The 14,211-nt window shown below is 37.1% G+C and overlaps 1 protein-coding gene across 4 annotated transcripts in view; it reads right to left on the bottom strand.

The window, feature by feature from the left end:
• Window positions 1-11,478: 11,478 nt before the first annotated feature.
• The window catches only part of AP1S3 (adaptor related protein complex 1 subunit sigma 3), a 99,929-nt gene continuing 97,196 nt past the window's right edge, over window positions 11,479-14,211 (bottom strand). For all 4 annotated transcript variants that reach the window (XR_013483268.1, XR_002327643.2, XR_002327642.2 and 1 more), the window contains one exon: window positions 11,479-13,448. Coding sequence is in view for 1 of the 4 variants with exons in the window: in XM_021002889.2 (XP_020858548.1) it covers window positions 13,413-13,448 (36 nt within the window). In the remaining 3 variants the exon portion in view is untranslated. The remainder of the gene's footprint in view (window positions 13,449-14,211) is intronic.

Genomic DNA, 14,211 nt, shown 5'->3' with positions numbered 1-14,211 from the left:
CAATGCAGAACTCAATCCATCTCTCCCTTTAAAATAGACAGTTGAAATTTTATTGTTTTTCCCCCATTAAGATCTTTTTATATTTAGGCTTGGATTTACATGTGGCAAGCTTTTCTAAGTAGTTAGCCACAAACATTTCCTCACTCTTCTCAACAAAACTGCTGTCAGAGACATTTCTGAGACACACAAAGCCACATTACAATCACACTTTTTTTTTAATCAAAAGTGCTATTACACTCCAAGTGATTTGGGGCTATTTATAAAAATCAAACTCATGCACGAAGGACCAAGACTTGCTATCAATGAGAATTATCAAAAGGAAATGCCATAGTCTCTGAAGGCAATTCCAAAAGAGAAGGCTGAAGTATGTTTTAAGCAGTGGTAGCATAATGAGAATAAGCTTCAAGTTTCCCAAGGTGACTACTTTGAAGAAGAAAGCATTTTGGACATAATATAGATTCACTGTTTCATATACAATCCTAATCCTGTTTCCGTCTTTTGTATGGAAATGTTGGGTTTTTTGTTTTGTCTTGTTTGTTTTTTGGTGCTTGCCAAACGCAGAATAACAGGAAGTAAAAATGCTTAGTATCTCCCCTTTACTTTTTAGCTTCCTTTTTTATGCTCTCTAGCTCCCATTAGAATACTTCTTTGCTGCTTGTATGAGTGTTACCAGTGCTTGGAACAGCATCTGGCACATAATAAGCACTTAATAAATGTTTGTTGACTTGCCTTGTTGACTTTAATGCCCTGATGAGGCAGCTAGGTTACTCAACAGATAGCGTACTGGGTTTAAAGTCAGGAAGCTATGCTTTAAGAGACATTGACAAACTGCAGTGCTTCCAAAGGAAGGTGAGCCAGGTGCTGAGTGAACTCAAAACTATGTAATATGGGGACAATTAAAGGTAGAAACACTTGACCTGGAAAAAAAAAAGACTTGCAGGAGGGGAAGGGAGACTTTATCATTGACTTCAAATTAATATTTGTTTGTTTTTAATAAAAGGTGTTTGTTTTTTTAAAATTTAGGCTTATTCTGCTTGACCAGAGAGAACTAGGTCCAATGGGTTAGCAAGGAGGCAGATTAGTTCAATATAATAAATTCCCAAGATTTCAAGATGTCCAAAATTGAAAAGGACTTCTTTGGAAGGTCATTAGAGCCCTACTACTGGATGTCTTTAAGAAGAGGCTGGATGGTCATTTAGATGAGGCAGTAATAGAAGGGATTCTTTATGTACCTATGGATCGCACTATAAGTCATGTCTGACACACCTTCCAACTGAGATTCCATGACTTGTGTCAAAAGGACTACTGGCCTAGTCTGAAAACTAAAATTACTATGAGTCCTACATATAGAGGCTCAATTTGAATTTTGGCCCTATGATCATGACCACTAAAACAAATATCTTTTCAGATTTATTGAAGATGATGTGCTGGACAGTAGAGTTACAGCTGAGGTACCACAATCTAGTGCTAACTCACATCTTGGGATGAATGGGAATCTGGGCTTTGCAATTTGGAATTGTGCCCCCAAAGTCACTAAACTGTGGATATCTTTTGGTCCAGCAATATCTCCATGAGGTCTACACCAAAGAGATCAAATAAAGAAGGGAAATGCCTGTAGGTATGAAAAATATACAGCAAAGAACTAGAAATTAAGGGAGCACCTATCAATTGGGAAATGGCTGAACAAATCTTGGTATATTAATGTAATGAAATGCTATTGTATCATAAAAAATAATGAAAGAAATGGTCTGAGAAAAATCTGAGACTATATGATCCAATGCAGAACATAGTGAGCAGAACCAAGAGAATGATTTGTGTAACATTGTAAATAAAAACAACTTTGAAAGACTCAAGAACTTTGAATAAAAGAATGGTCCATCATGATTCCAAAGCACCAAAGATGAAGCACACTACCCATCTCCTAACAGAGAAGTGATGGTTTTGAGGTGCAAAATGATATACGTTTTTAACATCACCAATGGGTGGTGTTTATTTTGCTTGACTACATATTTGTGCTACAAGGGTTTCCTTTTTTTTTTAATTGGAAAGAGAGGTGGAAGATAGAAGGAGTTCATAATAGGATTACTAGTTTAAAAGGAAAAGGAAGAAAAGAACATTTTTAAATTCGCAAAAGACCAGAAAGTCAGAAAGAAACAGAGACCAGCAGGATAGCATTGAAAGATGTATGTTGCATTTGTTATATACCTAAAAGGAAAAGCTAACAGTACATAACAAGAGACCCACAGATTCTGGTATAATCCATTTTTTCTGTTCTTACTTCACAAGCACAAAACTGCCTATGTCACTCCCCAACTCAATAAACTCCAGTTTATTAAAGCTCTTCTGTTAAGCTTTTAAAGCTTTTTACAACCTTGCTGCAACTAGTCTGGCTTTGTTAGACACACATAATTCCCCTCCCACACTTTGCAATACAGCCAGACTTTTCTCCTGCTCCTCACACAGGAGAGTCCATCTCCGATCTCTGTGCCTTCAAACTGACCATCCTTCATGCCTGGCATGCATTCCCTTCTGACACCCACCTCCTAAGAATACCTCTCTTTCTTCAAGAGGGAACTCAAATACCACTTTCTACATGAAGCCTATCTTGACTCCCCTAGCTGCTACTGCCATCCCTCTCAATATTTATTTACTACTCAGGTGGAACCAAGATGGCAGAGTAACAGCAGGGACTTGCCTGAGCTCTCCCCTAAACCCCTCTAAATACCTTAAAATAATGATTCTAAACAAATTTGCTAGTGGCAGAACCCACAAAAAGATAGTGAAACAATTTTCCAGCCAAGATAACTTAGGTCAGCAGGAAAGGTCTGTTGCACCAGAGTGAGAGGGGGGCACAATCCAGTGCAGGTCATCCCAGCGCAGATCGGGCCCCAGCAAACCAGAAGCAGGCCTCAAGGGGTGACTGAATCAGTGGTGGCAGGGGTGGTTTCCAGACCTCCCAGCCCACTGTTGATAAGGGGATCAGACAATGGGTCAGAAGACTTACAAGCGTCCCTTTGCTAGCATCAGAGGCAGACTCTGTTGCATTGCCTATACTTGGATCTGGGTTGCAGTCATGGGTCTTAGTCCCAGTGCAAGGAGGAGTACTGGCACAGCAGAGCTTGTGGCCACAGGGAAGCCGGGACCCTGGTTACAGTTCTGGGAGAACATACCACCTTGGAAAAGCCAAAAACTTACAGATCCCCAGAATCACCTCTGAAAACAGATGCACAAAAAACCTGAAGTTTGGGATAGTGGCCCCCCCATTAAGGAAGCAGAGTCCCATTTTAGCATAGTTAAAAGTCAAAAAATAGGCTGGAAAATGAACAAACAGAAAAAAAATCTGACTTTAGAATACTATGGTAACAATGAAGATCAAAACACACACTCAGAAGACAACAAAGTCAAAATTCACAAATCCAAAGCCTCAAAGAAACAGCCATGGAAGAGCTCAAAAAGGATTTAAAATTCAAATAAGAGAGGTAGAGGAAAAATTGGGCAAAGAAATGAGAGTGATGCAAAAAAATCATGAAAAAAGAGTCAACAACTTGGTAAAGGAGGCACAAAAAAATACTGAAGAAAATAACACCTTGAAAAGCAGAATTGGCCAAATGGAAAAGGAGGTACAAAAGCTCACTGAAGAAAATAATTTCTTAAAAGTTGGAGTTAGGCAAGTGGAAGCTAATGAATTTATGAGACATCAAGAAACAAAACACTCAAAAGAATGAAAAGATAGAAGAAAATGTGAAATAACTCATTGAAAAAACAATTGTCCTGGAAAATAAATCCTGGAGAAATAATTTAAGAATTATTTGTCTACCTGAAAGTCAAGATCAAATGAAGAGCTTAGACATCATCTTTCAAGAAATTATCAAAGAAAACTGCCCTGATATTCCAGAGCCAGATGGTAAAAAGAAATTGAAAGAATCCACTGATCACCTCCTGAAAGATATCCCAAAATGAAAACTCCCAGGAATATTATAGCTAAATTCCAGACCTCTAAGATCAAGGAGAAAATACTGCAAGCAGCCAAAAAGAAACAATTCAAATACCACAGAAGCACAATCAGTATAACACAAGATTTAGCAGCTTCTACATTAAAGAATCAAAGGGCTTGGAATATGACATTCCAGAGGACAAAAAAACTAGGATTACAACCAAGAACACCTACTCAGCAAAACTGAGCATAATCCTTCAGGGGGCAGGGGGAATGGATGTTCAATGAAACAGATGAAAAGAACAAAGCTTAATATAAAATTTGACTTTCAAATACAAGATGTAAAAGAAGCATAAAAAGGTAAGCAGAAAAGAGAAATCATAACGGATCCAATAAGGTTAAACTGTTTACATTAATTCCTACATGGGAAAATGGTATTTATTACTCTTAAAAACTTTCTCATTATTAAGGCAGTTAGAAGTATACATAGACAAAAATCTGACATGTGAGTTGAATGTGATGTCATGATTATCTAAAAAAAAAGAAAGAAAGAAAATTAAGGGGTGAGAAAGAAGAATGCACCGGGAGAAGGGGAAAGGGAGAGACAGAATGAGATAAATTATCTGACATTAAAGAGGCCTGAAAGATTTTCCAGTGGAGGGGGAAATGGTGGAAGAGGGGAGGGGAACACATGAACCTTACTCTCATCAGAGTTGGCTCAAAGAGGGAATAATATACACACTCAATTGGGTGTGAAATCTATCTTACCATACCAGAAAGTAGGAAGGGAAGGGGATAAGAGAAGTGGAGGGAGAGCTGATAGAAGGGAGTTAGGGGGAGGTAAAAGTCAGAAGAAAACATTTTGGGGAATGGACAGGGTAAAAAGGAGATAAACAGGGAGAAAATAGGATGGAGGGAAATACATAGTTGGTAATCATACTGTGGGAAAAAAGTTTTACTGATAAAGTGAGTTTTACTGAAAAAAGACTTAATTTCTCCAACATATAGAAAACTGAGTCAAATTTATAGAAATAAAAGCTATGCCTCAATTGATAAGTGAGCAAAGGATATGAACAGGTAGTTTTCAGACAAAGTAATCAAATCTATCTACGGTCATATGAAAAAAATGCTCTAAATCACTATTGATGAGAGAAATTAAAATAACTCTGAGCTACTACCTCATTATGATAGAAAAAGAAAATGACAAATGTTGGAGGGAATGTGGGAAAATTAAAACACTAATATACTGTTGGTGAAGTTGTATACTGATGCAACCATTCTGGAGAGCAATTTGGAACTCTGCCCAAAGGGCTATAAAATCGGGCATACCCTTTGATCAAGAATACCACTACTAGGTCTGTATGCTAAAGAGATTTTAAAAAAAAAAAAAGGAAAAGGACCTATGTGTACAAACATACTTATAGCAGCTCTTTTAGTGGTAGCAAAGAATTGGAAATTGAAGGGATGTCCATCAATTAGGGAATGGCTGAACAAGTTATTGTATATTATTGTGATGAATACTATTGTGCTTAAAGAAATAATGAGCAGGGTGATCTCAGAAACACATGGAAAGACTTACATGAACCGATGCAAAGTGAAATGAGCAGAACCAGGAGAATATTGTACACAGTAACAGCAATATTGTATGATGATCTACTATGAATAACTTAGCTGTTCTTGGCAATACAATGATCCAAGACAATTCTATAGGACTTAAGATGAAAGGTGCTGTCTATCTCCAGAGAAAGAACTGGTAGAGCCTGAATGCAGATCAGTTACTTTTTCTTGGAGTTTTGTGTGTCTGTATTTTCTTTCACAGAATGACTTACATGGAAATATGTTTTGCATAACTACATATGTATAACCTATGTCAAATTGCTTGCTTTCTCAATGTGGGAGGGGAAGTGAGGGAGAGAATTTGGAACTCAAAATTTGAAGAAAAAAAAGAATGTTAAAATTGTTTTTATATGTAATTGGGAAAAATTAAATAAGATGTTTTAAAGATAGATTTATTTACTAGTACTACATATATAAATCTATATTTAAGAGGTTTGTATTTACCAACATCTATTTTTCTTGATTTATTCTGTACATACTTATATATGTCCTTATTTAGTCATTCCCTCCTCCCATTAGAATTTAAGCCCCTTGTGAGTAAGGCATTTCATTCTTTGGATCTGTACTCAAAGTGCCTTGTAAAGGGCCTGACACATAGTGGGCACTTCATGCTTGTTGACTGATTATATATGCAACTACTCATTTTAGTGTTTTCATTCAGAATTTTTAAAGATATCTAAATTTAAACTTAATAAAATAATACGGGCTCTCCTGTTTACTACCTATGTGATTTTGTTTTGTTGTAGTTTGGTTTATTTTTTTTTTGGCTAGGCAATGGGGTTAAGTGACTTGCTCAGGGTCACACAGCTAGTAAGTGTTGTGTGTTTGAGGCCGGATTTGAACTCAGGTCCTCCTGAATCCAGGGCCAGTGCTCTATCCACTGCACCACCTAGCTGCCCCTACCCATGTGATTTTGGTCAGGTCATTTAAATTCCAGGTGCATCAGTTTCCTTATATGTGAAGAAGATTAGAATAGAGGTTTCTTTAAAGTCACTTGTAGCTCTTGAACTATGACTTTATGTTGTAGGGGCTTTGCACTTCTGTCTCCTGCTCTGGACAGAGGCTAAAGACCAAGGCTACCTCTTCATTTTTTTTCCCTAAATCAAAAATTTCCCATCCAAAAAAAAGCATTAAAAAAATTCTATTCCAGGGTAATGATTCAACTACATATGACAGTGGTGGTGAAACATCAGCTTGGCCTCTGTCTAGCTGCATGTAGAAGAGTTGGCCAGCAAAGAAAATGCCTAGGGTCTTGAAGCCATAAGCCATCAACATGTTACCCATCCACAAAGGGTCCCTTTTATGAGCAAATAAAGTTCTGATTTAAGAACGTAATCATCACGTAATCTTCACACACTGTACAAAGTATATGTGAATTATTCACATAAAATCACTGACTAGTCACTGTTTTTGGTGGTATAATATTGATCCTGACGCTAATGAAAATATAAGAGCGTAGCCTTTACCATGGGGCAGCTAGGTGGTACAGTGGATAGAGAGCACTGGGTTTGGAATCAGGAAAACTCATCTTCATAAGTTCAAATCTGGCTTCAGAAACTTACTGGTTGTATGACCCTGGGCAAGTCACTTAACACTGTCGGCCTCATGTTCCTCATCTCTAAAATGAGGTGGAGAAGGAAATGGCAAACCACTCCAGTATCTTTGGCAGGAAAACCCCAAATTGTGTCACAGGGTAAGACATGACTGAAATGACACAACAAAAAATGGTACTAGACGAATCAAATATAGTTCATCACACATACCTACATTGGTCAAGAATGAAAAAATACATAGAGGTACATATATGTACATAGAGGTACATATGTACATATATGTATGCATGAATTTTGCAAGTCATCTATTATGATAGAGGCCTCCTCAAAATAATTTCAGATACTCTCATTTCCTTCTTATAACCCTACTGCAATGATCCACAACACCTCTTTTCCACAAATAGGTCACCTGGTGCCCTTTTGTTGACAACTGGGCAGCATCTACTTCCATCAAGTATTTTATGAGCAGGAATCTTATCCGAATTCTCACTCCCAGGGCAGCTAGGTGGTGCAGTCGATAGAGCTCTGGCCTTGGAGTCAGGAGGACCTGAGTTCAAATCTGGACTCAGACACTTGACACTTACTAGCTGTGTGACCCTGGGCAAGTCACTTAACCCCAATTATCTCACCAGAAACAAAAAAACCTCTCACTCCCATGTCATGTAATATTCAAGCTAAATTGGTCACATCAAAAAGGTTGGTGCCAACTACTAAGAATGCCCAGAATCAGGTAATTAGAGTAAACCAATCAATGAGACTTGACAAATTTCTTAACTGTCAATATAGGACCAGAGATCTAGAGCTAAGAGAGATGTCAGAAACTAGTTATATTCTAACACACTCATTTTACAGATGAGCCAAGTGAAGGAAGGAAGGAAGGAAGGAAGGAAGGAAGGAAGGAAGGAAGGAAGAAGGGAGCAAGAGAAGGAGGGAGGAAAGGAGGGAGGGAGGGAAAGAAGAAAAGAAAGAAAAGAGTCCCTGCCCCCAAAGACCTCACAATCTCATAGCGGAGACAACATATAAACAACTCAGTACAAACAAGATATATACAGGATCAACTGGCAATAAAATTAGAGGGAAGACACTAGCATTGAGAGAAATGAAGTCCATTCCCCCAGTAGATAAGTGTTCAAAAGATATATATGAACAGTTCTGAAAAGAATTGTAAGGTATTCACAATCACATGCAAGAATGTTTTAAATCAGAGGTATCAAATATACTGCCCAGCAGAGCAGCCTGAACCAGATTAAAATGTCCCTGGAAAACGTTTAACAAAATAAATAAAAGCGCAATAGAAGATTATGTTAACATGTAGTTTTCTAAGCAAATATGCAGCCTGCAGGAATCCTTATGTACAGTTGAGTGGTCCCCGTTTCTACTTGACATCGCTGATTTAAATCACTAATAATAAGAAAAATACAAATTAAAACAACTCTGAGGTGTCACCTCACATCCTGTGAATTGATAAAAGATAACAAAAATAGCAACAGTCAATGTTGGAGGAGTTGTGGAATGATAAGCACACTAATATTGTTGGTGGAGTTATGAAATATTCCAACCATTTTGGAAAGCAATTTGGAATTATGCAAATAAATTGACTAAAAAGTCAATATCCTTTAAACCAGAGACTGTTACTACGATGATACTCCAAGGAAACCATCAATAAGAAGAAAGTTCCCATTTACATAAATATATTTAATAGCAAAACTTTTTGCAATAGCAAGGTAGATCCCCATCAATTAGGGAAAAATAAATTGTGGTACACGAATGTAACGGAATCTTACTGTGCTGTAAGAAATGATATATGTCCATCAATTGGGGAACGGCTGAGCAAGTATATGAATGTAATGGAATACTATTGTGCTATAAGAAATGGTGAACAGACTGACTTCAGAAAAACTTGGAAAGACTTGTATGGTCTGATATTGAGTGAAATGAGCAGAACCAGGAGAACATTATACACAGTTACAGCCAAGTTGTGTGATGACTAATATTGAGAAACTTAACCCTTCTCAGCAGTACAAGGATCTAAGACATCTCCAAAGGCCTCGTGATGAAAAATGCCATCCACAAAGAAGAAAGAACTATGGAGTTTTGAATGCAGATTTGCTATTTTTTTTTCTTCTGTTTTTGTTTTGTTTCCTCTTTCTGGTGATTCCTCTTATTGGTTCTAATTCTTACTTAAAACATCACTAATGTGAAAATATGTTTAATAGGAATGTATATGTATAGCCTATATCAGATTGCACGCCATCTAGGGGAGGGAGAGGGAGAAAAATTTAAAACTCAAAAGCTTATGGAAGTGATTGTTGATAATTAAAAATAAATTAATTTAAAAAAGAAAAAAAATGATTTAGGTAATAAATACAGAGAAGCATGGAAAGATCTATGTGAACTGATGCAGAGTGAAGTAAGAACCAAGAAAAGAATATACAAAATAATTACAACAATGGAAATGTAAAGAACAAACCAGGGGCAGCTATGTGGCACAGTGGGCACAGGACTGGGCCTGGAGTCAGGAGGCTCTGAGTTCAAATCTCACCTCAGACCAGACACTTGACACTTACTAGCTGTGTGACACTGAGCAAGTCACTTAAGCCCAATTGTCTCTCCCAAAAACAAAAAACCCAAAAAATCAAAAGTAAATATAACAAAATTATAGATCAGACATAACTCAAATGAAGAAAAATGAATAGACATCCCCCAATCCACCTTTTCCTGGAGGTAGGTCCACAGAGGTTACATATTTCACGTTTTCAAACTTTTTCAATGTATTGATCAGTTGTGCTGACTTCTTCCTCTAAAAATATACTGCTTGTTATATCTCTTTGGGAAGAGAAAAGACACTGGTAATGATGATGTAAGAAACAGAAAATATCAATAAAATTTTTTAAAAAACTGAGATGAAGAAAGACACTATGAAGAAGGTGGAAGTCAAAAGGAAGAGATGAAGACAGGAAAAATTCAGGGACATGGAAGGGACAAAGGTAGTGTCAAAGGAATTTGAACCCAGGTCCTCTGATTCTAGAACTTTTGTACCACTCTTTCCACTGTAATTGCAAAAGAAATCAGCATTGCTAAAAAAATTACTTGTCTGAAACATTTTCATATAGACTTAGCTGGGATAAACACAACACAAATCAATAATCATTTAGTATGCCTTATTTGTGCAGTGCACAAACAAGAATGTATTAGAGTTGTTCCTCTGAATATACCTGTAGTTCATTTTTATGAGTCAGATTTTGCTGAGAAAGGGAGGTGGAACAAGGGAAATCTTCTGCTATTAGAACAGAAATACTGAGGTCATATTTGCATCATACAAGGTCCAAGAGCAGATGTGGTAATTAACTATGAAAAAGGTACTCTTCTGGTGACTGGACAACAACAGAATCATTTGTAAGATGGCAGTGCTTTTGTCTACAGTCACTGGAACAACAAAGGAAAAGAGGTAGCAAATACCTTTCCATTCTCCTTTCTAAAGTGGAGTGGCGTCATCTTGGATTTCTACAGCCATTGCACAACAGAAACAGATTGCCCTTGGCTGGTCAGAGGATTATGTTAACTAAGAGATTAAGTGAATCTCATTCCTCTATCACTTGACAATCCTTTAAATATTTGAAGACTGCTATCTCATTCCCCTGAAGTCTTCTCCATCCAGACTAAACATTCCAAATTCCTTCAATCTTTCCTTATATGACATAGCTCCCAACTCTTCCCAATTCTGGTCATCTTCTTTGAGCCTGCTCTGGTTTGTCAACGTGCCTCTTAAATACTATTCATAGAATCAGACTCAGCAGTCCAGCTTTGGTCTGGCCATTGCAGAGCATTGTTCCACTCTCAGTTCTTGTTTTAAACATTTAATTTTATACTGATTTGACACAACCTTTTTTTATGAGAGCAGGAACTGTTGTTTTCATCTTGCTTTGCATTCAAAAGAAATTTATTATTTGTTGTTCCAATAAGCTTAGAGCCTTCCTTCTCTGTGAAGCACCCTCTAATTGCTCCAGTTGCTAATAAGCTTTCTCTCTTCAAAGTTACTTATCTGTGTTCATAAAAGGTATTTAATAAACGTTTATTGTTCCCTGTCTCTGTCTCCCTCTTTCTCTCACTCTCCCCAACACCCCACCCCAGTACATGGATACCAAATTTCCACAGTTGGTGCTGCAGTGATTTCTCACTTTTTCAGTTGACTTTCAGTTGTGTTGAGAGCACACCCTCACCTGTGGCAGATCTTGACATAAAGGGATCCTACTATACTGTTATACACCTAGTATATCCTCCCTAAATACCAATGAGACTCAATGTCAAGTAATACTCCTCAGAAACCTGGAAGACTGATGGGGATTCTCATAAAGGATTTACAGAGAGACCATCCTTGCAAAATTTCATCTTTATTTTCTGTAGGTAACGAAGCCCTGGATGATGATTTTTAACTATAAAACTGGACAATGAATGCTGCAAGTACACCAAGTGATGAAAAACAGATCAAGCAAAATGTCAGCCTGACATGTTGAGTGAGGTTAAGTGATTACTCAAGGAAACAGATATGAAAATAAGTAAGCATTTCTAGTGCTGATGTGCACAATGCTTATAATGGTGCTAATTTAGGGAAAAAAAACTTAAAATGAGGGGCAGCTAGGTGGTGCAGTGGATAGAGCACCAGCTCTGCAGTCAGGAGGACCTGAGTTCAAATCTAACCTCAGACCAAACACTTGACACTTACTAGCTGTGTGATCCTGGGCAAGTCACTTAACCCCAATTGCCTAAAAAAAAAATTTTTTTTTAATTTTAAAAAACTTAAAATGTACTAATTCACCTTACCTACTATGTTTCTCTCTTATCAACCAGGAATTTGTATAGTAAATGTGTGCACATGTCTACTAAGGCAGACAAAAAGTAATTTTTAGTGTTAGTAAATTCCTTTAGAAGTTATCCCATTCAAAATTCCTAAAGACACCCACATAGTAGGCAGATTCATCTCCCAGGAAAACTGACCATGAGTGTTCCTGTAATCACTGCAATATGAGTGAACTTAGACCTCCAGATTAACACTGTCCAGGCACTAAGGAAAACACTTGGAACAAACTAAAATGCAGAAAAGTCCTAAGATGTTAGAAAATTGTGACTGAAATTTACAAAATATTTACTAACTGGAGGCTTTCATACCCTTGAGTATGCAGATGTCTCATGTCGATGGACATGAATTCTCTATGCATCCAGGGAGAGAAGTGCTCACACCACAGTTAACAGCAAGAATTGATTGGAGTCCCAGGATATTTTAATGTGTGCATTAGGGAAGCCAACTTGATCATCTTATCACATCTCTCAAGGGAAGTCATAGACACTGTCACTAAAAGCATGAGTTGTTAAAAAAAAAAGTTATAAAAAACATTCTTGTAAATTAGTAAGTTTGGAGTATGGGCTGGACTAACTAGCCACTCAACTAACTCCCTTCTACTCTAAAATTCTAGGATTTTTGTGAATATACAAATTGGGGTGCTTCATATATTTTACAATTCTGACTGCCAAAATTTTATTGGAATAAGTTCATCCCAGAGAGCTGCTCCCGAAGATTTTGTTTTTGTTTTAAATGATAGGTAGTTGTGTTTTTGTCACTGCAGTGATTTCCCCAAAGTCAAGCCTGAATAAGAAATTCAAGATAAGACAGTCAAGCCTGCTACAATGGGCTAAAGATGTGTGTGTGTGTGTGTGAGAGTGTGTGTGTGTGTGTACGCGCGCGCGCGCATGGATGGATACATGTATACACCCACAGACACACATATATATATGCCTACAGTTATCTAATAACTGACCTTTTATATTACTTTGACATGCATGAAATCATAACCAAAAAAAGAACTATGTAGTTAGACCAAAGTATTAATTTAGTCCAAGATATGCAGTACATTCATAACTTTTACAAAATAGTTACCAACTTGTTCTTTGAGAAGACTAGCAAAAATAAAGCATAGCTCATTTCTCAAAAATATTTTAAAATTATTACTTTGCTGGTAAAAATCATTGTACAAACAAAATATGCAATCTGCTGAACGATGGTTGTTTTAAGTTCCAGTCGAGAGAATCCATGTACAGAGAATAATATAGATATGCACCTGTTACAAATATGCTACAGTTTTAAATCTTGGTAGTGAACACAGTATCCCAAAGTATCCAGAAAATTTCACACGCAATCCATTTAAGTTATTTTTGGCATAAGGCTCTGGCACATCAGAAAAGAACCACATCCAGCTGAAGTTTTACAGGTTTATGACATGCAGCATCATCGGGTTGTCAAGTAGATTTTTCAGTTAAAATGCAGGTTTGCTCATGTATTCTTCCATTGTCTGAAAGAGAAAATGAAATCATCAAAATTACTCAGAAAAATCACAACTTTCAGTTCAATTTGCACTATGAAAACGAAAATTCTAAAAGATAACTTTCTATTTTAAAAGATAACATATTCTATTCAAATAAATAGATGCCAGGTTTATAAATTTGTTATTCTTATATGTTACATGTGTGTATATACACACACACACATATCTTCATACACACATATGTATATACATGTTGAAGGATAAATACATGTGAGGTGAAGTCATTTATTAGTAGCTCTATAATGTTCCTAAACCATACATTCTGAACACAGTTAAGAAACAAAGGACTGATGAGCAATGTGCTAGCTACAACATCAGTTTTAGTAGTAATGTTATTATCATCATCTACACTGAGATGATCTTGAGCGACCCATCCAGGCATATTGGATAGGAAGGCCACAAAGGTATTCATACAACTGTCATCACCTATATATAATAGGTCTAATGCAAGTTTCTAATGAAAACCGTATTCCTGCTACCATTCAGAATATTACACCTTGACTTTTCCTCTTATCAGTCAGATCACTGAATGTACACAGCCACAATAAAAGTACAGAGCCAAGGAGGTGACTCAGAGAAAGACCAGGAGTGAGTGAACTTTGCTATAAACTGCACTCAGCCAACAGCACTGCATTATGGCAATAGTTTGACATATCCAAGGGACTTTGGAGTGGTAAAACCTCAGCTATTCAAACCACTCCAGGAACAAGTAATGGAGGATAGCTGAGGG

This window comes from Phascolarctos cinereus, unplaced genomic scaffold (genome assembly GCF_003287225.1).
Source record: "Phascolarctos cinereus isolate Bilbo 61053 unplaced genomic scaffold, phaCin_HiC Scaffold_7;HRSCAF=346, whole genome shotgun sequence".
Lineage (NCBI taxonomy): Eukaryota > Metazoa > Chordata > Mammalia > Diprotodontia > Phascolarctidae > Phascolarctos > Phascolarctos cinereus.
The sequence above is the reverse complement of the archived record's forward strand: the minus strand, read 5'-3'. Positions and strand labels throughout refer to the sequence as shown.